The 22,644-nt window shown below is 48.1% G+C and overlaps 2 protein-coding genes across 2 annotated transcripts in view; one reads left to right on the forward strand and one right to left on the reverse strand.

Moving 5' to 3' along the window:
• DMTF1 (cyclin D binding myb like transcription factor 1) overlaps positions 1-10,998 on the forward strand; it is a 25,798-nt gene extending 14,800 nt beyond the window's left edge. Inside the window, exons 12-17 of the mRNA XM_074168162.1 lie at positions 1,289-1,504; positions 3,896-3,981; positions 4,631-4,789; positions 5,511-5,897; positions 8,695-8,842; positions 9,665-10,998. Coding sequence (XP_074024263.1) covers positions 1,289-1,504; positions 3,896-3,981; positions 4,631-4,789; positions 5,511-5,897; positions 8,695-8,842; positions 9,665-9,774 — 1,106 coding nt within the window. The 3' untranslated portion in view covers positions 9,775-10,998. The remainder of the gene's footprint in view (positions 1-1,288; positions 1,505-3,895; positions 3,982-4,630; positions 4,790-5,510; positions 5,898-8,694; positions 8,843-9,664) is intronic.
• Positions 10,996-22,054, reverse strand: TMEM243 (transmembrane protein 243). The gene is made up of 4 exons (XM_074168163.1): positions 21,901-22,054; positions 13,858-13,908; positions 12,716-12,820; positions 10,996-11,505 (listed from the first exon to the last, which is right to left on the reverse strand). Exons 1-4 carry the CDS (start codon positions 21,976-21,978, stop codon positions 11,383-11,385), a joined length of 357 nt encoding a protein of 118 aa, XP_074024264.1. The 5' UTR covers positions 21,979-22,054; the 3' UTR covers positions 10,996-11,382.
• Positions 22,055-22,644: the final 590 nt, after the last annotated feature.

A 22,644-nucleotide genomic window follows, 5' to 3' on the forward strand; every position in this document is an offset into this window, starting at 1 on the left:
CTCCTTTCACAAATCTCAAAGGAATAAGGCTGTGTTTTGTTGCCTACTTACAGCATTGCTGGCCAAAGAGCACAGCGCTCCTTGGCTGGAAGTTACTGGCCCCTTGGATCTGCTGGTTGAGTTGCTCCTACAGGCAATCCTTAAGTGTTTCAGTCAAAACAAGCCAAGCTGATGTATACAACTGAACAGTAGATTTCGCCAGCTCCCCTCACTTTGCCTAAAGTGAGAGCATGCATATAAGCAGCTCAGCTGGCAGATCTCAGAGGATGATGATGATCTTTGGTATGGAAGGCAGTGACCTCTTCAGGTGGAAAAGTATATGTATCTGCAGCCTAACAGTATCACCCCAGGTTCGATCTATTACCTAGCACCTGAACCAAAGGATATTTCAGGCTCTGACCTTTCATTGAGTCCTTCTTTTCTCTGTCTTGGGGAGAGGAAAAAAATCAGAAAGACTAGTCGCATTATAATGAAAGGTGTAATTTAATGGGCACTTTTGCTGTGGTTATATATTAGTCACGCCTGGAGGCTGCAATTGAGAGGGTAACCCTGTTATGCTCAATGTGGTATAAACCATATGTTAATAGGCAGTTGTTGCATCAATTAATTCCTAATATAAATATGCTACTGAATCAACAGGATCCACTTTCTTTTCCCAGACAAAATGCCATGCTGTCAGGATTGGGAGATGTTTAAGCAGTTTCCTGTATTGAGTGCTAGAAAAACAGCTCATATATGTCAAACGCTCCCTCAGCGGGACCAAAGTGATCATAGGGAAGAAAGATGGGCAGTTTTATTGGAGCAATGGGCCACTTCATGCACAGACAAAGAAGTGTAGTATAGCCACTGCGAGATTAATTCTCTCTTGCTTCCTATTTCCAGTGATGCTTCTGTCAGCCTCTTGGAACAAATCCGCTTCCGTGTTTTCTGAGATTGGAGGGTTTATTTCTGATAGCAGCATTACACAGCTACTGATACTGGCACTTGATTGTAGTTTAGGGATATATTATACATATTTTTAGAGAGGTACAAAATTTTATAAGCTTTTTTTTCCCCAAGCACCCTAAAATGTCTAGGTTCCTTGAGAAAATCAAATTCACTCCAGTAGTTGACTATAAATGTGTTTTATGTATGTGCTAAATTTCCAGTTGATAGATCTATATATAAATTGTTTAGGTTCCAAATTCAGAAGGATATTGGTTACTTTTTTTATCTTGGATAAATCTCACATGCAGCATTGCAAATGTGCTGCTTCAGCATGCTTTAGCATGAGTATTCTTTCTCTCAGTGCTGATTAAAGGTCTTAAACAACTCCATGAGAACCAAAAAACCAATCCAGGGCACCAGCTTTCGGAGAACAAATCTGGAAGTGGATTACCAAGCGCTAATTCCAGTTCGGGAGTTCAGCACGTGCAGATCCGAGTGGCTCGCTTAGAGGAGAACACGAGCAACGCCCCAAGCCCTATGGCAGCTTTGCAGATTCCAGTCCAGATTACGCATGTCTGTAAGTAGCTGAAACCAATGACTCTCTGTCCTCTAAGGAAACCTAAAGCTTTCTTATGTTAAGATGGTGGAGGAGGAGTGGGCGTCTCTTAAAGACTTTTATTAATTCCGCTTTGGTCATGTTGTAATTTCAGATTAAGGTTTTCTGGATTCCATTTGCCTGTTTCTAACTTCGTTAGGCAAATGTAGATATTACTGTGACAACAGACCGAAGAACCAGCAATTGGAGCACCTGAACATAAGGGTTGTATCTGGCTGGCTGTGTGCGTGCACACAAGAGTTTGCCATATAAAGTGTTCTTTGAAAAGGCTTCAGTACACAGGCTTCTTAATGGAAATGCAGAATATATGTTCATTCCTTAAATTTCTTCTGGTAGCTCTTGTCTAGAGCAATGAACATAATGTACAAGATTTCCTTTTGTATAATATATACACTGCTGTGCCTAAGATCTGATGAAGGACACTCAAGCAAGAAGGTATATAATGTTTTTTCTAGTCCTGCTGTGTATTACACAGTTATTTCTAGGCACAAACACTTGAAAGTATTAGTTGTGGAGTCACACTGATGTTCAGCTGATGATCTGCTCTAACCACTGTATATTTTTTTTAAGTTGGTGCTTCGCATCCTCTTAAGGATGAACTTTGCTCATTATCAAACATTTATTACCAGGTTTACTTTGATTGTAGTGCTTATTGTTTGTTTTTGTAACTTATTAAGTAACTCCAGTAACTCCGATCCAGCCTGTCATCTCCATTGCCTACTATTTTGCAGTGTTTGTGAATTTTATTAGGAAAATTTAGGGCTTCAGTCTTGGTCATTACAAAATTAATTAATCAGGCTAAGAATTGTTTATTCAGACTGACTAGATAGGCATTTGGTAGACAATTTTTTGTTTATAATTTCATTATATTAGCCTATTTTAATCTACTTAAGTGCCATTTTCATTTTATCTGGTTTATTTCTTAATTAAAATGTCATGCAACACCAAGCCAACAACTTTTTCTCTGTAGTAACACTTCAGTGGTCTCATGCTTTGAACCAAGCTTGGTACAAGCTCATGGGTTTTGATGAGCAGGCAAGATGTGCTGGTATTCTGTAACTTCTAGTCCTTTCTGAATTAAATCCTGTAATAGTTATTTTGTGATGTCACGTGCCTCTGTTTGCCTAACAAGCCTTTTTCCCCATTTTGGTCTGCTTTCCTGAAGAATTTCTGTTTGTGTAATCCAAGTGAGTTTTGTATTGCGTCTTTTCTGTCCATTTCCCAATCCCATGAGAGCTGAACCTATTACCCACTTACAGCTGCACTTGATAGAAGGCTCAAGGTTTCAAATGGGCAATTCCTGTATGCTTTATGAACAGAACTGGCCAGGGAACAGACAGGCCACACGTTACAGCTGTCTGCTGCTAGGTGCCAGGAAATCTGCACCAGGAAACCTTGAACGTGCCACTACAACAGTAAAAGCTTCAAAACTGGAGCTTGTATCTTCTTAAGAGACCGAAAATTATTCTACTTTTAATGCAGCTCTGACATCTGCATCACAGAGTCTGAGATGGCCAAGTTTCCAATGCTTGGAACACTGCTGTCGTCATGTAGGTCTTTTGCCCTTTCAGTATTTATGGAATTACTGGATAATCCCGGGCAAAGTATTAGTTTGCCTCCAGCTTCCTGGAACTTGAGAGTTTTTAAGTCAAAATCATAATTATGGTTCTGAATAGGTTTTTTGATATTTTATAAAGCTTTAGGTGCAAGCAGTTTTGACCCTGTGATCTTGAAATGTCTGATATGTAAACTGTTTTCAGTGCTTCTCTCCGTTACTTTTAGAATTAATGGAGATAATTGGATAAATAATTGCACACTTGTAACAATACAGCTTTTATACAGTGCAATCATAACACATAGGGTAGGCAAATTTCATGGGGAGCATCTGATGTTTCATCAGTGGTGGACATACGGTGGAGGGCAGAAAAGGTTAAAAATACCCCAAAAGAGAGGTCTATGAGAAACATAGGAATATTAAACTTGATGCCACTTTGAAGCAAATAATACATGATCCAAAGAATATCGTTACATCAGAACCTCTTATAAATCTCATTACAAAAAGCAATTTGATCACGTCAGATAACTTTATTTGTGTGCTTTTATCCCTGTGCACTAAAACCATACTTTCTTTCTTTTGCTCTTTTGGATTGTAAAATACCCTCTTTAAATAGTATCCGATCTTGGGTACCAATTAGAGAACCTTGTCATTAGGATTGCAGCCAGTTTTCTTTTCTGTATTATTGGAATTAACAGTACCCTGCTATGTAGTAATTATAGTACGTTACGCGCTCTGCAGGGCTGAAACATTTTGGTTTACATACTTATTTTTTCTTTTTTTAATTCCTCTTGCAGCCTCAACCGATTCCCCTACTGCTACTGTTGACTCTGAGACAATAACACTAAACAGTGGAACGCTACAGACCTTTGAGATTCTTCCAGTAAGTAACAGAGAACTGTTATTTGTTACTGTGTTTTTCTTTTGAGCACTTCTTACTTTAAGCACTATGGAAGCATGTATTTACCCCAAAAAAAACCAGTTCTCAAGTGGAAAGTTTGGAGATGTAAAACTTAGAAGATCAAAGTAAACTGTATTTCTCAAGGTGTAATTCATTAGGGCTATGGAGTAAAACGTGAATTACAGTTAAATGCTTTAAATCTGTTTTAATGCCTAAGTGCTATCAAGTTTTCCTTTGTGCTTGTTTTTTTGTTGTTGAAATCTGACATAACGGAGCCAGAGGAAGCTCCCGGCAAGTAAAGATTCTTTCAGTTCCATTGTACTGTAATTTATAGAACAGTTTCTCTTGCATCTCAGCGCTAAAAGTAAGTTGAATTTGTTCCTTTCTTACCCGCTGTTGTACAGCATCATACAGTCCTGCTTGACTCTTAGCCTCAGTGCTTTTCTTGGGAGCCTGAGGCTGTAGATGAGCGAGTTTCTACGTCTTGAGTGCAGTACAGCAATCAGTGCAGCAGAGACTGGATTTGTTCATCTCTTTCAGGCTAGTTCATGTAAACAAGCATTCTCTGAGCGCTCGGTGTGGCCCAGGAAGGCAGCGTGTTTGGGTATTAAACTGGTGTTGTCTTCTGTAGTCTTTCCACCTCCAGCCTACTGGGACACCAGGTACATACTTACTACAGACGAGCTCGAGCCAAGGCCTGCCCTTAACACTGACGACCAGTCCCACCATGACCCTGACGGCTGCTGCTGCTCCGGCCTCCCCGGAGCAGATCATCGTTCATGCCTTATCGGTATGTATTTGGAGCAAGGAAAAGATTGGAGTTTGGGCAGTGGGGAGAGCAGAACATCATCATGCAGGCCCCTATATGTGCATGTTAAATTTGTAAAGCAGTTCTTAAGTCACAACCATGTTACTTTACTTAAGATACTAAGAGTGAAAATTTAGTTTTCAGTACTGTTTTTAAAAAGCGACTCCAAGTTGGTTGAAAACAGCTTAGTAAGCAACTTGGTTGTTACTGTGGCTGTGCAGGATGTCTCCATCTAGTGGCTTGTCCCACCAAAACAAAACACTCTGGTTTCCTGATGTTACACTCACAAACGAAGGTTGGTGTTCAAAAAACTTGTGTAGTAGTGAAAGTATTACCTCTTATTAGAGGGAAGGAAGGAGAAGCAAACTGGAGACTGATGCAAAATTCAGGGAAAAAAGATCTGATCTTTTGAATCTGTGGCTATCCTCACCTGAGCGGTTGCTTCTGTTTCATATTATGTACTTCATTTGTGAATTACGGAACAGTCCACACCAAATTCAGCCTAGTTATTCACCATTTAAGGTCAGGAGAGGATGACAGATGACCTGGGCTGACATACTATATATGTATAAAACTCTAAATTACACTTAGTAATGAGTTCTTTGAATCCTTTTGCTTTTATTTGCTGAAAGATTTGAAGATACGTGGAGGAAAGTCTCTGACGTTTTTTGTTTGTGTCTCTCTTTGCAAATACTGCTTGCAGCCAGAGCACTTGTTAAACACGAGTGACAATGTTACAGTGCAGTGCCACACGCCAAGTGTCATAATCCGCACCGTTGCTGCTGAAGACATCTCCTCCTCTGTCACTCAGGCAGAACTTGGTGTTGATACAGACATTCAGTCGGCCGACCTGACGGATCCTCCCGATACCCTGGAAACAAATACTTTCCCAGATGATATCCATCAGTCCAAGCTGAGTGACGAAGAGCAGTCGGCCTACAATGAAGATGGTGCCTCCAAATTCAGCAGCAGGAACAGCAGTGAACTGATGGACGGAGTTATGGTAAGAACTGAGGAGGAGATTCCAGATGCCAGCCTGAAACAGGAAGAGGATTCTCACTCTGATTTACCCAGCACTTACGTTACTGAGGTAATGATACTTGATATTTTCCCCATTGCTGCAAGAAGAATGATTGCATTGCATCTTTGACCTTTATGTTAAGCTATTTGTATGAATGTGTCAATGATTTCATCTGTATCATAGTTCTCAGAGCATTTTGTTCAGATCCTCTATCCTTGAGTTTTGTTAATATGTTATGTGGCTGTGACAGTGTTAGGATTTAATTTGGAACTAAGGCTTATATTTGACTTCAGCTGGAGCATTGAATACCTCACTAGCTGTGGAGTTGCTTCACTGCTCAGGCTGCTTTTTTGTGTGATGACTGTGGAAAGCAGGAATATTGGTGGAACCAAACAGTTGCCTTCATCTGATTGCTATTTGATGCTGTTGCTTTAAACTAGGTTGTTAATTGTCCAACACGTGTACTTTACATTGATAGATTGATAGTCTGCAGAGCAAGGGAGGTGAAGTATTTAGCTTTTGCTCTATGAATCTAATAACATATTTCTAGCTGCACCACGGTTTCCATTTTTGAGGACTTCTATTAAACATAGTACTCCAGTTAAGTATCCGTCAAATGGGAATTTGAAGCATTTAAGCCATCGCTCTCTCTGGCCTCGGTTTTTTCAACTCCAACACCTGAGAGGCAGAAATGAGTTTATCCAAATTATTTCAGGCATTTGGATTATTTATACTAAATTCCTCCATCTTTCAGTTCCTGGAACTATCATAATGAGTAAGTCAGAGAAAACAGAGATGTTAAAAAGAAGACAATTCTCTTCAGTGGGTAGAAAATACCTCTTTCCTTAGAAGTTTGATTAGGTTAGACAGTAGAAAGATGCAAGTTAGAGAACAGGAATGGGGTATTTGAATCTAAAACACCATGATCTATAGTTGCTGTAATGATGCTCTGTCAGTTTTGCAAATCCATTGTTGATATGCTTGGACTTCGTGAGGCTTTGTCTTTGAAAAAGTTCACAGACGCTGCATATCCATTATGCTTTTACGAAGAGGAGGATCTTTGTGCCTCTCAACAGTCTGCTGCTGCAGAACTATTTGGATCCTAAATACATCTGAGGCTGAGGATGATTGTTCCATTTTCTTCTTCCTTATCTCATGCTTGCCATAGTTGTGATAAGATTCTCAATGGCTTAGGCAGCCCATGAGCTTTCTACTTTCAGTTTAAAACTACAGCGTCTCAAGATAGAATTAGTAAACCTTTGCTACAAACCTAGTTCCTAATTAAACTTTGCAAAAATCGTTTATGGCTGGCAGGATATAAAGAGGTAGTAAACTTTTTTTTCTGTACAGAAAGACAAACTGAGTTTGTAATTCTAATTTGTCTTACACTTCTAGTCAGATTCAAGTTTGACATGTGTATTTAAATTCTAGGAAGTAGTGAACTGTCTGTGAGTGATTCTAAGTGAAAATTTACTCTAGAAAGACATGCCTAAATTTTGCTTTCTTTAAGTCAGTGTTATTTTTACGCACTTGCCAGTGTTGTATTATCACTGTGGGTGTGGGTAGTGGGAATCAGGCAGTCATGCTGCAGGGTTTTACTATTTCTGGCTGGGAAAGGTGCCCATTTGCCACAATGGCTTCTTCAGTTTTTTTCACGCCTCCTTTTCCCAGTTTCAAGCCTTGCGACACGCTGCTTGTCATGGGCAGGTTCAGCTCTGCTCGCTGCAGAAAGCTGCTTTTGCAGATCAGGGAGGCTGTGCCTTGCATGAACGGATAACGTATGGACCGAGTCTGATTCACTGAGCTGCAGCACCAGGAAGGGACTTTCAGGCAGTTGCCTTTGCAAAAACATCGTGAAACTATGTAAGGAAACAAGTTTTCCTAAAAAAACTACATGAAGTTTGAACAGAGAAAGCTGTAACCTCTCCCAAACATTTCCTGCTCCCTCTGAAAAACAGGGATAAATCCAGATACTTTCCATTCTGCCAGCAACACCTGCCTTGCATTCTGCATCAGTGATTCCTGAGGCTTGAACAGACCTTACGCGTGTTACACACACAAACTGGAACCCAAATATCTCTGCTTATTCTGGCAGTACTGTCTGGGATGCCTTTTCACTCCGCTGGAGTGTGCTGTGACGCTGAGCAAGCCAGGTGTGTTACTGCATTTCCATCCTAGCGCTGCAAGAGCCAGCGAAGAGGCAGCAGCACCAACTATTATGGAACTGAAAGAGGGTGGGGGAGGTATTGACAGTTTGTACCTGGAAGGAATCAGTGTGTTGCTAAGTTTTTGGTATAATGAGGCTCAGCTAGTAAAGTTTGGAGCCACCCTACAGTCAGCAAGCTACAGGGCAAGCAAGGCACAGCAATTAAAATCGGTCTTTTGAGCTCTGTGTCCAGTAGTTAAAGCTTGACACAGAAGCAGTTGTGAAACTAAGTGTTAAGTTCAGGTGAAGCTATTGCATTTGTGGAGCTGGGAAGTACTATAAAGGTATTGCTTCGGTATCTCAGAACATCTAGACAGCAAGTAGTGAAAAATCTTAAATATTCCTCTTCGTAGACAAAATGTTTGACGTAAAGAGAACATTTTATCACCCCCTTGCAGTCTCTCCTTTCCTCTCCCCCTGCCCTCATGCTGCTCACAGGGTAGAGTTCTTCTCATCTTGTTTTTAGATGCCTGCGCTAGGATGAAACGTGCCCTATAAATGCTGAAGGAAGATAGCTCAGATGCTGACATTTCAATTTAATGAGAGAAAATTCATCCAGAGAGTCTGTTGCATGTTACGGAGTATGGCTGCCCACAGTAGGTTTTTCTGTTTATGCTACCAAGAATCCACCCTTACGCCCTGTTCTTCTGTGTCATGCAGGACCTGGGTTCTCCAACGATAGAAGAACAAGTTGATCAGCCTACAATAGATGATGAGACCGTGCTTATTGTTCCTTCTTCTCATGGTTTTATCCAGACAACAGATGATATAGATGGCGAATCAGTCTTGCCCCTGACAACTCTGACAGGTACATCTGTCCCTTCGTATGGTTGATGCTGTAGCTAGGACTCATTAAAGCAGTGTGGCACTTCTGAGTTCCAGTAAACACCACCTCATGGATCCTCGCTTTCTCTTAAATAATTTTCCAGGTCATTGCTATGAAACTTTAAGCAAGTCGGTTTCCACACTTGTATCAGTAGAAGTGGAAGAAAATCCCACTTAACCTTGTGGGAAAAGCAGCTGCTTTATCACTTGCTGAGCTGTTTCCATCACCCATGAGCCTTGAATTAGTACACACGAGCTAATGAGTAACTCTTTCTTTAGTGTGCATTTCTTCATGCCTGTGCTTGAAAGAAATGTGTTTCTTATTTGAGAGAAGACCAGAGGCATTAGAAGTGCACTTGATGCCTCTCACGGTGAGGGGCTGGGCTCTTCGGGGGTGTGTTTGCACAGCACTCTCCTGGAAGGGCTGGTGAGCTCATGCCACGCTTCCCAACGCCAAGAGTCGCCTCAGACTTGGAAACAGCACAGAGATATTCTCCCACCGCCACACCTAACAGACGCTCCTTTCCAGAGGAAGGGATCTCCTTGCAGAGCCATCTGAGGGGCAGCGCTGGGCCCAATACAGCAATACCCAATTAATCCAAATGTGACTCACGCTGGTTGCGTCATTATTAGTCATAGCTTACCTTGACACTAGAAACTGAGAACTGATTAGTTTCATTTGAGTAACATCACCTGAAATTGGTTAAAAGTGCAGACTGCATTTTCTGTCTCCTAAGGGCATACTTCATCTCTTGTTATAACGGCACAGTAAGTAATAGTTCTAATGTACTATGTCTCTTGACAGATCCTATCCTGCAGCATCACGGAGACGGGTCACACATCATTGGCTCATCGTTGGGCAGTCCCGACTCCGAAGATTCAAAGGACGTTGAGGATTTAGTGAGCTGTCACTGAGAAGCAGTTATCGTGTCCATTTTCTATTGACCATGTGTGCATTGTGAAATTAGTTACAACCCTGTGCCACATCTCCAAAGAAAGCAGTCAGTCCGTGGTTTGAACCAGAAACTTCCAATTTGAAATGATTCCGGCGCACTTTTTCCGCTCAGGCTAATTACCTCATTTGTAAAGGGTTACAGAGCAGCCAACGGAAGCCTGACACGCGGCGTCGCAGCCGGGGTGTCTCAGTGTTTTAAGGAATCTGTTGCAGCGCTCGCTGCTGGGATCCACGCGGTCAGCTCGGATCTGACTCCCTTACCGGTGTGCTGAACCGCACGTCTGGAAAACTGGGCAGAAGTCAAAGATCGTGGACCGCCACCTCTTCGTGCCGCAGCAAGAATGAGTTTGCACATGTTTCATGAGGAATGGGTGAGGATTTCTGCACTTACTGACTCTTGTAATACGTGGAGTAAGAGACTGTTACATTTCAGGAAGAAAGGGTCTGTGTTCCCATCTCAGCTGGCTCGTTAGTACGTCTACGGCATAGGAAGAAGACACAGATGCTTATGGGACTTGCCTGGTCTGCTCGCTCCTGAGGAGTCCGTTGCTGGCAACGGATAGAGCTCAGAAAGATCACTTGTGGAATTTTTTTTTTTTAACTTTATTTTTTACTTTCTTTTCTTTCATCACTACAGCAAGCTAATAAAAAGGGAAGGGCTATGAGAAAGGGAAGCTACTGGGAGCCACCAGCCTCCCCCCCACCAGCTTATAACTTCTTTGAAGATTGTTGTGAGCAGGCTGGGACATTTGTCTCTCTCGCTGTTTACACAACACTACCAGCCACCTCTCCAGAGGTGATTTATGCAGCAAGACAGGAGATGGGGGGGTGGTCTGGAGGTGGCAAAGTCTTGGGGGAAAAAAAAAAAGCTCTGAGAACTTGAGCACAAGGCCCTGAGGCAAAGGAAGCCAATTAATTCCTACATTCAAGGGTTGAAACAGACACTAGGCTGAGCAGCAGCCTGTTAGCTAGGGACTGAGAGAAAAAGCTATAGAAACTAAAGACTCCTGTATAAATTATTTTATTTATTTCTGTAATTAGCTCTTCATAATCAAGAGTTGGTCTTTTTCAAGTCTGTGGTTTTTGTTAATGTGAAAAATAAGTTGTAGTTTCAAATGGTTGCCTAGGGAACAGAAATAATTGTATATTCAGTTTAAACGAAATAAAGAGTATTTGTCTTACATAACTGTAAGATGCCATTTATTTATACTGCTACAGATCCTTGCAATGCTGCAGTTTATTTGTACAGTAATAAAAAAATGCAGTTTTTTCCAAAATGAAAAAGCTTGTGCCATTCTGAAACATCAGTACAACTGGAATGTTCATTAAGTGCAACAGTAGCTCTTCAAAAAAAAGCAGAATGTCACGTCTTATGGCAATAATTCTCCCCAACAAGAGGGACATTACATATACATTTACATGAAAATCATGTACTGATTTGTCCTTGCACAACCCACTTCTTTCCTCTCAGGCTGATTGTCCTCACGTGAATGTCTCAGGTAGCGCTGAGAGCTGAGCTGAACGCAGTCCGACACAGCAGCATCGTCGCTGGGTGTTCCCAGTGTCCATCATTTACCCACTTCATGGAAGTACAGGTTGGCACATATACATAACATGACGATAGAAAATAATATATAGTAAATTAGGTTCCTAAATTTAGGCTCCAGGTCTCCTTGTCGATACCAGTAGATCTAGAAGAGACAAGGAGTTTGTATTAAAAGGCCAGGTAGTTCTTCTGAGGAAGCTTTCTGTAGTAACTGTACTAGGCAACTTCTCGAAGTTGTTTTGGGTTTGGGGGACTTTTTTTGTCTGTAAAATAGCCCAGCTTCATCTGACTAGAGAAGACTGGGTGTGGAGTCCAGCTAATTTTCTTAACAATTAAGAAATACCACCTATGTTTTCTTGGCATGCTTGTGGAATACATGAACAAGAACTTGTCAAGGTGTTTCTCCCCAAAACCATGGAATGGTTTGGGTTGGAAGGTACCTCTAAGTTAGGTCATCTAGTCATTTAGTCTGAACAACCAAACAAGGCTGTTTGTGAAACTAAGGCGCCAGAGCTATGAAGACCTGGGTTATCTTCTCAGCATTGTTGAAGAGGGTAGATTGGTTGGTTGGTTTGGCTTTTAAACAGTCAAAACTGGCTACACGCTGCTGCTGAGGACACGTGTCAGGTTTTGTCCTGCACAGTCTGTCTTGGGCAGAGTCGTGGCTAACAGGCACAGAACCAGAAACTGGTACTGACTGGGCAACCCAGAGCACCGAGAGGCTGCAACCATTCCAGGTCACAGCTGGAGGAAGGAGAACACTCTGAAAAGCTACAGCAGAGGAAGGAGCTACCGAGAACTCTGACCTGCCCCTTCCCTTTGCCAGCGCTCGGGACCAGCTCTCCGGGGATGCTGCAACTGCTGAGTCGGGAAACCTCTGCCACTACCCAGAAGAAGTGCCACCTGCTGCAGTCTCCTCCCACCTTAACTCATCCCCTGTCCCAGAAAGGCAACTGACTTCTACAAGCGCCCAGCTGCCCCCACCGCTCGTGGGGAGTGTTTTGCTCCACCCCTACTCTTCTGCAGCACAATCCATCTCTGTGTTCCCATCTCACTGCTCTGCTCTCCAGTCTCCTACTGTATGTCTCCACCGGCAGCTACAGGTGGCATTGTCACAGAGGTAACAAGTTTGCATCACAGCTTGTCTGCAGACGTTGGCTCAGTTCACACGCTTACCCTGCAGTAAACACGAAACTTCTTACCACTCCTTCATTGTCAACTTGGTCTAAGAGGCAGGAAAGCTTTTCTGGGAGAGTGTAAAAAAAGAAGGCAGCTCCACGTAGAGCAGATTTTACTGGGATTTCACCCTCAGTCATGCACTCAAAAGCTCGCCTGGCAAACACAGCGGTACTTACAAGAATGCCAGCAGAAACACAACACAAGGAGATGCAGAAAGCAAAAAATATATTCACAGGTTTTGGAGGTAGTTGCGGGAAGACAAAAGCACTGATTAGAGTGACCTGTATGGAGGAAAAGAGAGGTGAGGACTTCGCTCTCTTCAGAGCTGCCGGGAGAAGATGTTCTCCCTGGCAGCCGGCGCACTGCAGCGCTCGCGTCCACCCCCGCACACCCCCCCCTTGCTCTTCAGCTCCCACCGTGTGAAGAGGTGGAGGGAAATGTAAAATTCTGGAGGAAAATCGCTTTGACACAACTGCAGACTTAATGGGTGGGAAAAAAAAAATGCTGAAAGCGTTGCTACTCTGACTTGTTGCTGGGAACCATCCTCCAAATACCTGGAGAGCCAGCAGGCACAGGGGGCACGCTGCCTGTGTAGGAATCATAGAATCATAGAATGGTTAGAGTTGGAAGGGACCTTAAAGATCATCGACTTCCAGCCCCCCTGCCATGGGCAGGGACACCTCCCATTAGAGCAGGTTGCTCAAAGCCCCATCCAGCCTGGCCTTGAACACCTCCAGGGATGGGGCAGCCACAACTTCTCTGGGAGCATCCCTTCTGCCAAGCTTTCCACCAGCTGGCACCTTGGGTGTCCCTAACGCCTCTCTGCACTTCAGCTTGCAAACGGTGGTGCCACCATGGACTGCAGAACTGATGCTCTCCAGTCACCATGGCGTTGGGTTTGTCTTTAAAGCTTGGGGAAAGCATAGCTCGAGACAAAGTGACAAACTTTGGAAAAACTAAGCCATAAATAGAGGGAAATAAATCATAAATAGAAGGAAATAAAGAGAAGCAAACACATTCTCCTGGGTCATAAGCATATTGTCACCACCAGCCTCATGCTCAGCCAGGATGGACAATATACCCACGGACTTGGGGCTTTTTATTGCACAACCAGAACTTAAAACATGGCTTGAAGAAAGGTATTCTCCTTCCCCTCTTGTCAAAGAGCTTTGATGCTCCCCAAAAGTGACTACCTGGGCCCCAAACTACAGCCTGTTTGGTCAGTGAAGCTTCACCGCCCGTTTTGGGGAGGAACTCTGGTTTTCACCCCGTCACCTAAGGGAGACACAAAACACGGGACGGAACAGGGGATACTTACTACAAGCAGCAAGGACGTTAAGCCGCCAACAACTAGATTGATGACTCTGTCCTGAAGAAGAGAGAGGACAGTTACAGGCACGCCTTGCCGAATAAAAAAAAAACAACCAAAACCCACATAAAACAGAACATTAATGGACAATGCCGAGAGCACCGCACCGGCCAGGCCCCACGTCATCCCCAGCACACCCAGTAGCACCACTGAGGCTTCCTAGTCAACTTTGTGAGGTGGTACTGGCCAAGGGAGGCTGTACTGGCCGAGTCCTTGGGCAGCAGGTTTGCTCACCTGCCGTTGGCTTCTTCGCTACATCCAAATCAATTACAGTTGTGCAAAACCTTTTAAAAAACATTTAAAAAAGCGGGACTGTGCAGACGGAGGTTGTTAGAAAAAGCCTCAGAGCCTGCGAGTGAACTTGATGGTGTCTTAGATGGGAATTGGTGGGCTGCTGGCAAGGAGAGGTGTCCCCCCAACCCTGGCCATTCCCCCAGAGCACCAACAGACCTGAACGCGCCTGGGGGTGGCTCCGCTTGGACAGACAGATATCCCCCCCACTTCTTTCTGCTACTCCCCATCGGTATAAAACACTCGGCTGGGAGAAGACAACCTTGTGGCACCTGGGAAGAGGTATCCCTCGGTGTTGGCATCACCAGTGACACCATCCCAGGGCAGGACCCTGGTACTGACACACTTGCTGGAGCAAGAAACGATTTGATGGAAAAGGAGACCACTCCCATCCCTGCCGGGACACCTGCCTCCCCCGCTTTCTTCAGGTGCTGCTCTGAGTATAAACATCTATCCCCAAAGTCGGACTAGGTTGTGTCATCAGGTGTGACAACCCAGAGAGCTGGCTCCCCCAATAGAGGCTAGAAGAGCAGGAGAAAAAGATGTGCGGAGGAAAAATCCAGAATTCAATTAATAATACCGAGAGTCATTAAATAGGTATAATTAAAAGAAAGTGAGAAAAGGAGAGTCATTTATGAGAGCTGAGGCGGCGAAAGCATCTTGTCTGAAGACATCCCAGCCAGTGGGCAAGGCAGCCCAGGTTTCCCTCCACATGGTCCTGCACCCTTCTTCCTCTCCTGCCGTTAAATTTTGGAAGCTGATTTATACAAGGAGAAGCCCCAGGCTGTGAAAAAGTAACACATGGCAGCAGCGGGGCAGGAGAAGAAGGCAGAGCGCCCAGCGTGCTCTTGGCAGGAGACCACCAGCCCTGAGCTGGGGCTCAGTGGAGCTCTGGTGCCTGAGCCTGCGGTTCGGTAACATGCCGTGCCCTCACCGGTGGCTGCTGGGTCCCTCCGAGCACCACGGGATAGGGCCACAGCCAGCCGCGTTTTAAAAGCTTCTTCTAATAGCCCCTGGCTCCTCGGCGTAAACCCAGACCATCGATGCTCCTACAGCTCAGAGATCCTGAGCCCTGAGGGCACGGCGGTGGCTGCAGCAGTGGGAAGTGACCCCACGTCCACAGGGAATCGTCACCAACACCCCCGGTGCAAGGTCCCCCTCCAGCCAGGCACAAAACCCTTCTCCTCACCGGTGTATCCCCACGCGGTGTCAGCGATGCAACAGCAGCCTCTGGGAGCCATCTACGAGGTACCCACCACCGACCCCCAAAAACGAGCCAAGAGGAGTAACTCCGGGCAAGTAAGAGAAGCGACAGGGCAAAACGCAAGCGGGGAGCGCACTGCGGCGTCTCGGCTGGGCTCCTCCACCTAAGCTAAAGTTAGTTTTGAGTTAACTAATTAATTTAAGCTAGATGGTATGCGGAAGGGTGCCTACCCCCAAAGCAACTCTGGTACCAGGTCCTGCCAGGAGAGGACGGCGGTTTTCTCTGCCTTGCCCTGCAGACCCATCTGAGCCCACCAAGGCGGTTTTACGGAGGGGACCGGAGTTTGCATTTGGGTTCAGCTCCACAGGGAGAAAAGGGGTGGCTGGAGGGGAGAAGGTGGATCCCTTCTCCCTCTGTGCCGTGGGGAGATGGGTTTCAAACGGGAAGGGAAGGGGGAAGGGAAGGGGGAAGGGAAGGGGGAAGGGAAGGGGGAAGGGAAGGGGGAAGGGAAGGGGGAAGGGAAGGGGGAAGGGAAGGGGGAAGGGAAGGGGGAAGGGAAGGGGGAAGGGAAGGGGGAAGGGAAGGGGGAAGGGAAGGGGGAAGGGAAGGGGGAAGGGAAGGGGGAAGGGAAGGGGGAAGGGAAGGGGGAAGGGAAGGGGGAAGGGAAGGGGGAAGGGAAGGGGGAAGGGAAGGGGGAAGGGAAGGGGGAAGGGAAGGGGGAAGGGAAGGGGGAAGGGAAGGGGGAAGGGAAGGGGGAAGGGAAGGGGGAAGGGAAGGGGGAAGGGAAGGGGGAAGGGAAGGGGGAAGGGAAGGGGGAAGGGAAGGGGGAAGGGAAGGGGGAAGGGAAGGGGGAAGGGAAGGGGGAAGGGAAGGGGGAAGGGAAGGGGGAAGGGAAGGGGGAAGGGAAGGGGGAAGGGAAGGGGGAAGGGAAGGGAAGGGAAGGGAAGGGAAGGGAAGGGAAGGGAAGGGAAGGGAAGGGAAGGGAAGGGAAGGGAAGGGAAGGGAAGGGAAGGGAAGGGAGCCAATTGCAGAGCACAGTGGGTCACCGTCCCATACAGCTAACCCAGTGAGGGTACAGTCACAGCCTGCTCTCTGCAGACAGCCTGGCAGGGATGGACACACAGTCACACGCCTGCGGACAGGGTACACCATCCAGAAGCTCAGCCATGATTAGGTTTCTCCTAATTAACTATGGACTTAGAGGGTGGCCATTTCAAGATGAGGAGAATTCACCCGTTTTGCCAGTCAGAGACTCATCTGCTGGGAGGGGGTCGGACCCAGGGGTGACCACGGAGCATCGCCCTCTGCCTGTTTTACAGGGTGCAGGAGAGAGCGTCCCCCCGGCACAGGGACCTCTCACCTCACGCCGCCGAGTGACGGACATGGCGGTGACGGCCGGATCAGGTAGGGATGCCGGCAGCGGAGCGGCTCTGCCACGCGGCAGCCGTTCCCTGCGGGTCAGGGCATCCCCTTCCCTGCGGTTAAACCCGCGGTCACTAAAATTTTCCAAATGCGGTGCCGGCAGAAGAAGGTATTTCAGGATCCGTGGATTAGAGGCACTGATCCTGAAATCCCAGGCTTGGCAAAGCGGCGAGAGGCTGGATTCCCCGGTGCCCGCTGACACTTCAGCCCCAGGCAGCTTAGCACAGCAAAAAGGTTAAAAATACACAAGCAGAGGCCGAGACGGCTAAAGGGATTGGGGATGACGGAGCCTTTCACCTCCGCGCCGTGTCTGAGCGCGCTGCCACTCGTGGACACCGACCGGGCACGCAGGAAGCGGCTGGGATGAGCCGTGTGTCCCGCAAGCCGTGGCAGCGACGGCACCGGCAGCTCTCGCCGCCAGCACAGCTGACTCGGGAGGGTTTTTCTCCAGCATCACGACGTTTTCTCTTGAGCAAGTAAAAAGATTTAAAAAAATAAATAAATACAAAAAAAAAGAGAGTGAGCACACGTGCTCCTCAGTGCCCAGCCAGCGCTGCTGGGAGGTCACCTGCACCAGGGCAAGGCACTTGGACATGGACACTAACTCCAGAGACAGCTCAGCGGCGTGCAACAGAATTACAGAATGGTTCGAGTTGGAAGGGACCTTTAAAGATCATCGAGTTCCAACCCCCCTGCCATGGGCAGGGACACCTCCCACCAGACCAGGTTGCTCAAAGCCCCATCCAGCCTGGCCTTGAACACCTCCAGGGATGGGGCATCCCCAGCTTCTCTGAGCAACCTGTTCCAGTGTCTCACCACCCTCAGAGGAAAGAATTTCTCTCTGATATCTAATCTAAATCTCCCCTCTTTCAGTTTAAAACCATTACCTCTCGTCTTATCGCTCCACTCCCTGATAAAGAGTCCCTCCCCATCTCTCCTGTAGCCCCCTTTAGTTACTGGAAGATGCTATAAGGTCTCCTCGGAGTCTTCTCTTCTCCAGGCTGAACAACCCAAACTCTCTCGGTCTGTCTTCATAGCAGAGGACCTCCAGCCCTCTGGCCCTTGTGGCCTCCTCTGGACCTGCTCCAACAGGTCCATGTCTTTCCTCTGCTGGGGGCCCCAGAGCTGGAGGCGGTACTGCAGGTGGGGTCTCACCAGAGAGGAGCAGAGGAGCAGAATCACCTCCCTTGCTCTGCTGGTCACGCTGCTGGGGATGCAGCCCAGGGTGCAATTGGCTTTCTGGGCTGCGAGTGTACGTTGCCGGTGAACATCGAGCTTCTCATCCACCAACACCCCTAAGTCCTTCTCCTCAAGGCTGCTCTCAATCCATTCTCCGCTGAACAGGGATCCCCGTTCCACCAGCCGGTTCCCCATAAAGGCGCTGAATCCGACATTTCAGTGTTGCACAAGCCGTATTTCGAAACATGAGGGTTTCTGACCTCTCCTCCTATGCCCGAGAGGGCATCGCAGGGCCTGGAGGCACCCGGCCGGCCCCAGGGAGCTGCTGTGGCACAAAGGTCTCCTTCCAGCTGCCTCAGGGCAAGGGAGACCAGGTCAGGAAGCATCAAGTCCTCACAAAGCAGGAGAGCACAATCCAAGATCCTTCAAGATCTGGGTCAGGGTTACTTTGAGGAAGAGGGAAACCGAGGCAGGATGGACGGTGTACCCACATCCCTGTGCTCATAGCATGGGCCCTGACAGAGCAACAGCTTTGCTCTTCACCCCGTTCCAGCTCGGCACCTTGCTTAGATTGGATATTAGGAAAAATTTCCTCACTGAAAGGGTTGTCAAGCCTTGGAACAGGCTGCCCAGGGAAGTGGTGGAATCACTGTCCCTGGGGGTATTTAAAAGACAGGTAGACGTGGTGCTGAGGGACATGGTTTAGTGGTGGTTTTGGCAGTGTGAGGTTGATGGCTGGACTCAAATGATCTTAAAAGTCCCTTCCAACCTAGAGAATTCTATAATTCCACTCTGTGATTCTGTCCCCCAAGTTAGGGGCTTGCGGGCTGAGCCCATGGGGAACAAGCTCCCGGCAGAGGCTTGGTCAGGACGGGGGAAAGGGCTGGTCCCCTGGAGGGTGGGTACCTGGTGGCATCTCTGCAGGCATGACGGAAAAGCCATTTTTATGCCTTACATCAGCAAGTCCAGATGGTCAGAGCAATCGCGGCCCATTGCAGCCAGAGGGGATACCTCAGTCCAGTGCCAGAGTAAACGACGCGGAGCAGCGGACAATACATCGCTGTACACGACAAGAGCTGTGCTCACCACCACCCTGGCCACCCCCTCGCTTCAAGACACAGGGAGAGGATGTTGTGCCCTCAAAGGCTGCTCAGTCCCGTCTTGGGGTGCTCAGTCTCTTTATACTGCCTTCTGCTTCCAACCCACAGCAGTTAACACCCACTCACTTATATTGAAACGCTCCCATCACGGAGGAGCCCAAGCAGCTTCTACTTTCAACCTCTTTCCCAAGAAGTCCTGCATCTGTGAGGCTCAGTCTCCTCTTTGCCACCTGCCCACTTGTGCCTTTGCTTTGCATCGTCTCACACCTGTTCACTGCCAGTGCTGCGAGGAACCACAGCTGAATCCACCACCATCGTCTTGCTCCACCCCCAATTCCCACCAGAGACCTCTTTGGTACCAACTTGCCCCCAACATCTGCTCAGCAGCTGGCACAGGAGGTCAAGAATGGCAAGAGCAGCTGGACCACGGCAGAGGAAGAAGACCGACGCTGCTGCCCAACTCTCTTGTCCCCACAAGGTGGCTTTAGCCCCAAAGCCACAAGCTTGGAGACCAGGAGAGCATAAGAAGGCAAGAAGAGGGCATCCCCATCTCTACGTCCATCTCCAACCACTGACAGGGGTGCAAGACCTCCAATTTGGCCACAGGGCTTCTGGGGCACGAGCACTGCCCCTCCCTGTGGCCTCATGCCCAGCCTGAGCAGAAGGTCTCAGTTTGCTGGAACCAAAAGTGGATCCAGATGCTCTTCTCCTGACAGACCTGCTCCCATTTTAAGGCGAAGTTTAGCTTCACCGTTTCCGAGATGGAACATTCCCAGTTCCGGATTTCACCAGCATCAGTCTCCAACCAACCCCAGTGCATCACAGAGGAAACCACCCCAGCCCAGCACAAGGGATCCCATGTGGGGATCAGACATGGCTACAGCAGTGAGAGACCATCGGCCACCACCGGTCCCATAGGATGGATCATAAAATCAGCCACAGGAGATGGGCAGGGGGTGATGTGCGGGATACTGGACCCCCGTTCCAGCCCGGGAACTGGAATTAGCACCCCGTGTTTATGATTCACCACGAGCAGAGCCTCAACCAGACAGAGACAGGGGGTCGGGGAGGGAAGGTGTGACCTGGGCTGAAAAGTTTGGGGTTTGCCCGCTGGGATCGCTGCCCCCAACAGCACATCCCGGTCCCCAGAAGTCCCCACCTCTGAAGGCTTCCCAAAATCCCCAGCAAAGGACCAGCCATCGTCACCCTGCACAGAGCACCGTGGTGAGGGTCCCCTCACCTCCAGCGCTCCCCATCAGGGCTGGCACCCGCTGGCGGGGGGACGTGTCCCCCCTCAACTCATCCTCTTGGATGTTCTCCTCCTCCTACCCCATACCGTTCTTTTTTTCCCAAAAAACTGGCTGCTATCACTTTATTTTTATTTTCTTTGATCACTATCATTTTAGCAGCATTTCCAAGCACTGGGGGGGGGTGGGGGGGTGGGGTGTGATGCATTTTATACACTTTAGTGACTGACTCCGCACGATTTCACCCCGCCAAGCCCAGGCTGATGGGTCCCACCAGGGGACAACCCCCAAGCCACCCACCGCCCTCACCTGGCTGGAAAGGGGTGGGCAGAGCTGGGTTCCGGCAATTCCCAAGGGATCCCAATGCCGGGGAGCCCCCACCCCAGCACACCCACCCACCCCCCCGAGAGCCACCCGGCTTTTGGGGGGGGGGAGAGGGATTGACACCTGAAGAGTCACCGCTGCTGCACATCAGCCACCGCCACGGGGAAAAAATTAATTGCTCAGGAGGGTAATTAAAAAGAAACTCCCAAAAGCAGCTCCCACCCAATCCACACCAAAGACACACACCCCCCCCCAAAAAAACTGGGTGAGATGCAGCTTGGGGGGGGCTGCAGCCCTAAGCCCCGTCTTGGGGTGGGGGGGGCTGCAGGGCCCCGTGTGGCCGGTTGGGGCACCCTGGCTGGGGTGACACCCCCCCCCCCCAAACCAGAGGGTCCCCCCGACAGTGGGGGTCTCTGCGCCCCAAGGCCCCGCTCCCCACTGCGGGAGGGATTATTTGGAAGTTTATTTTTGGGGGGGGGTGGGGGGGCTGTTTGGGGAGTTTCTTTGGGGAGGGGTTCTCGCTTTGGGGGATTGTTCTGGGGATGTGTTGGTTTGGGTGGGTTTTTTTTTTTAAATTTGTGGGGGGGGTATTTGTTTGGGGTGTTTTTGATGGATTATTTTCATTTTGAGGGGTTTGGTTTTATTCTTTATTTATTTTTGGATTTATATATATATATTTTTTAATGCTTTTATATTTTTTTTCCTGCTAATTTGCAAGGGTTTCTTTCTTTTTGGAATTTGGGGGGGGTCCTTTTATATTTTCCCCCTTGGGGCACAGCTTTGCTGTTGCTTTATTAATGTTTTATGCTGGGGGGGGGGGGGGGGGAGGGAGAGGCGGAATATTAATTCTTATTTTATTTTATTTTTTATTATTATTATTGTTGTTATTTGCAGGATTTGGGCAGGTTCCCGTCCCTCGGTCGTTCTCCTGCCTGCGGTACTCGCTGCTTCTCCCGAGCCCGGGGGAGGGCTGCCGTTACTCGGGGGCGGGGGGGGCTGGTGGAACTGGGGGGTGGGGAGGGGGATGGAACTTGGGGGGGGGGGGGGATCCTTCATTACTGGGGAGTATTTTCCTTGGGGGAGGGGGGGGGAGGTTGCAGCAGCATTTCCTTCGCGGGGGTTCATTTTGCTGTAGTTGGCGGGGGCGGGGGGGTGCGGGTGTTAGGGGTCCCCAGGTGGGCTCCGGGCAGCGTTTCGCCCCCCCCCGCCCCCCCGCCGCCCTTACCCTGGCCGAGGTCTCCCCGAAGAGCGGCCGGTTGTCGGGCCCGCCGGTGCCGTATCCGCGGGCGGCGAATCCCTCCATGGCGCGGGGGCGCTGGGCCGGCCGGCGGGGACGGGGGGGCGCGCCCTCATGCTGCGCCCCCGCTCAGCACCGCTCCGCTCCGCGCCCCGCCGCGCCGCTCCGCGCCCCGACACGCCCCGCCTCCCCCCCCCCCCCCCCGCCGGGACACGCCCCCCCGGCACGCCCCGCCCCGGGGGGGGTGGGGGGGCTGCGGAGGGGATGGGGGGGGGGGGGGGCCATACGGGTGTCTATAGGCGCAGGGGTATATGGTTATGCCGAGCCTTACGCGGAGCGGCTCCGCGGGACCTGCGCTGCTGCGGAGTCTCTAGCGCCGGACCTTGGCGGGGGGGGGGAGGGAGAAATTAAGGTCACCGGGTCTATTATTTATTCTACTTATTTGTTATCCAACAAAGTTACTATTTGAACAAATCTCGTTATCGCTGATGATATCGTGATTTGGAGAAATTAAGGTTTTATTTTTCCTTTGCTTTTATTTTTTCTTTTCTTTCATTTTTTATTTCATTTTATTTTATTTTTGTTACTTTATTTTATATTTTCATTTATATTTTGTTATATTTCTTATTTTCTTTTTTGCTTTATTTGTACTTTTATGTTATTTGTTATTTTATGTTTTGTTTTCATTTTTGTTTTGTTATTTATTTTTTTTATTAATTTTAATTTTATTTT

The sequence above is a fragment of the Numenius arquata genome, chromosome 2 (genome assembly GCF_964106895.1).
Source record: "Numenius arquata chromosome 2, bNumArq3.hap1.1, whole genome shotgun sequence".
NCBI classification, from domain to species: domain Eukaryota; kingdom Metazoa; phylum Chordata; class Aves; order Charadriiformes; family Scolopacidae; genus Numenius; species Numenius arquata.

Bases quoted from the DNA above. Each gene is read 5' to 3' on its own strand.
- TMEM243 (XM_074168163.1), bottom strand. From the start codon at position 21,978: ATGGAGGGATTCGCCGCCCGCGGATACGGCACCGGCGGGCCCGACAAC. The intron at 13,909-21,900 runs GTAAGGGCGGCG...TCTCTTCTTCAG, and splicing joins TCGGGGAGACCTCGGCCAGG to GACAGAGTCATCAATCTAGT. The intron at 11,506-12,715 runs GTAAGTACCGCT...TGTCTCTTCTAG, and splicing joins GTGTTTCTGCTGGCATTCTT to ATCTACTGGTATCGACAAGG.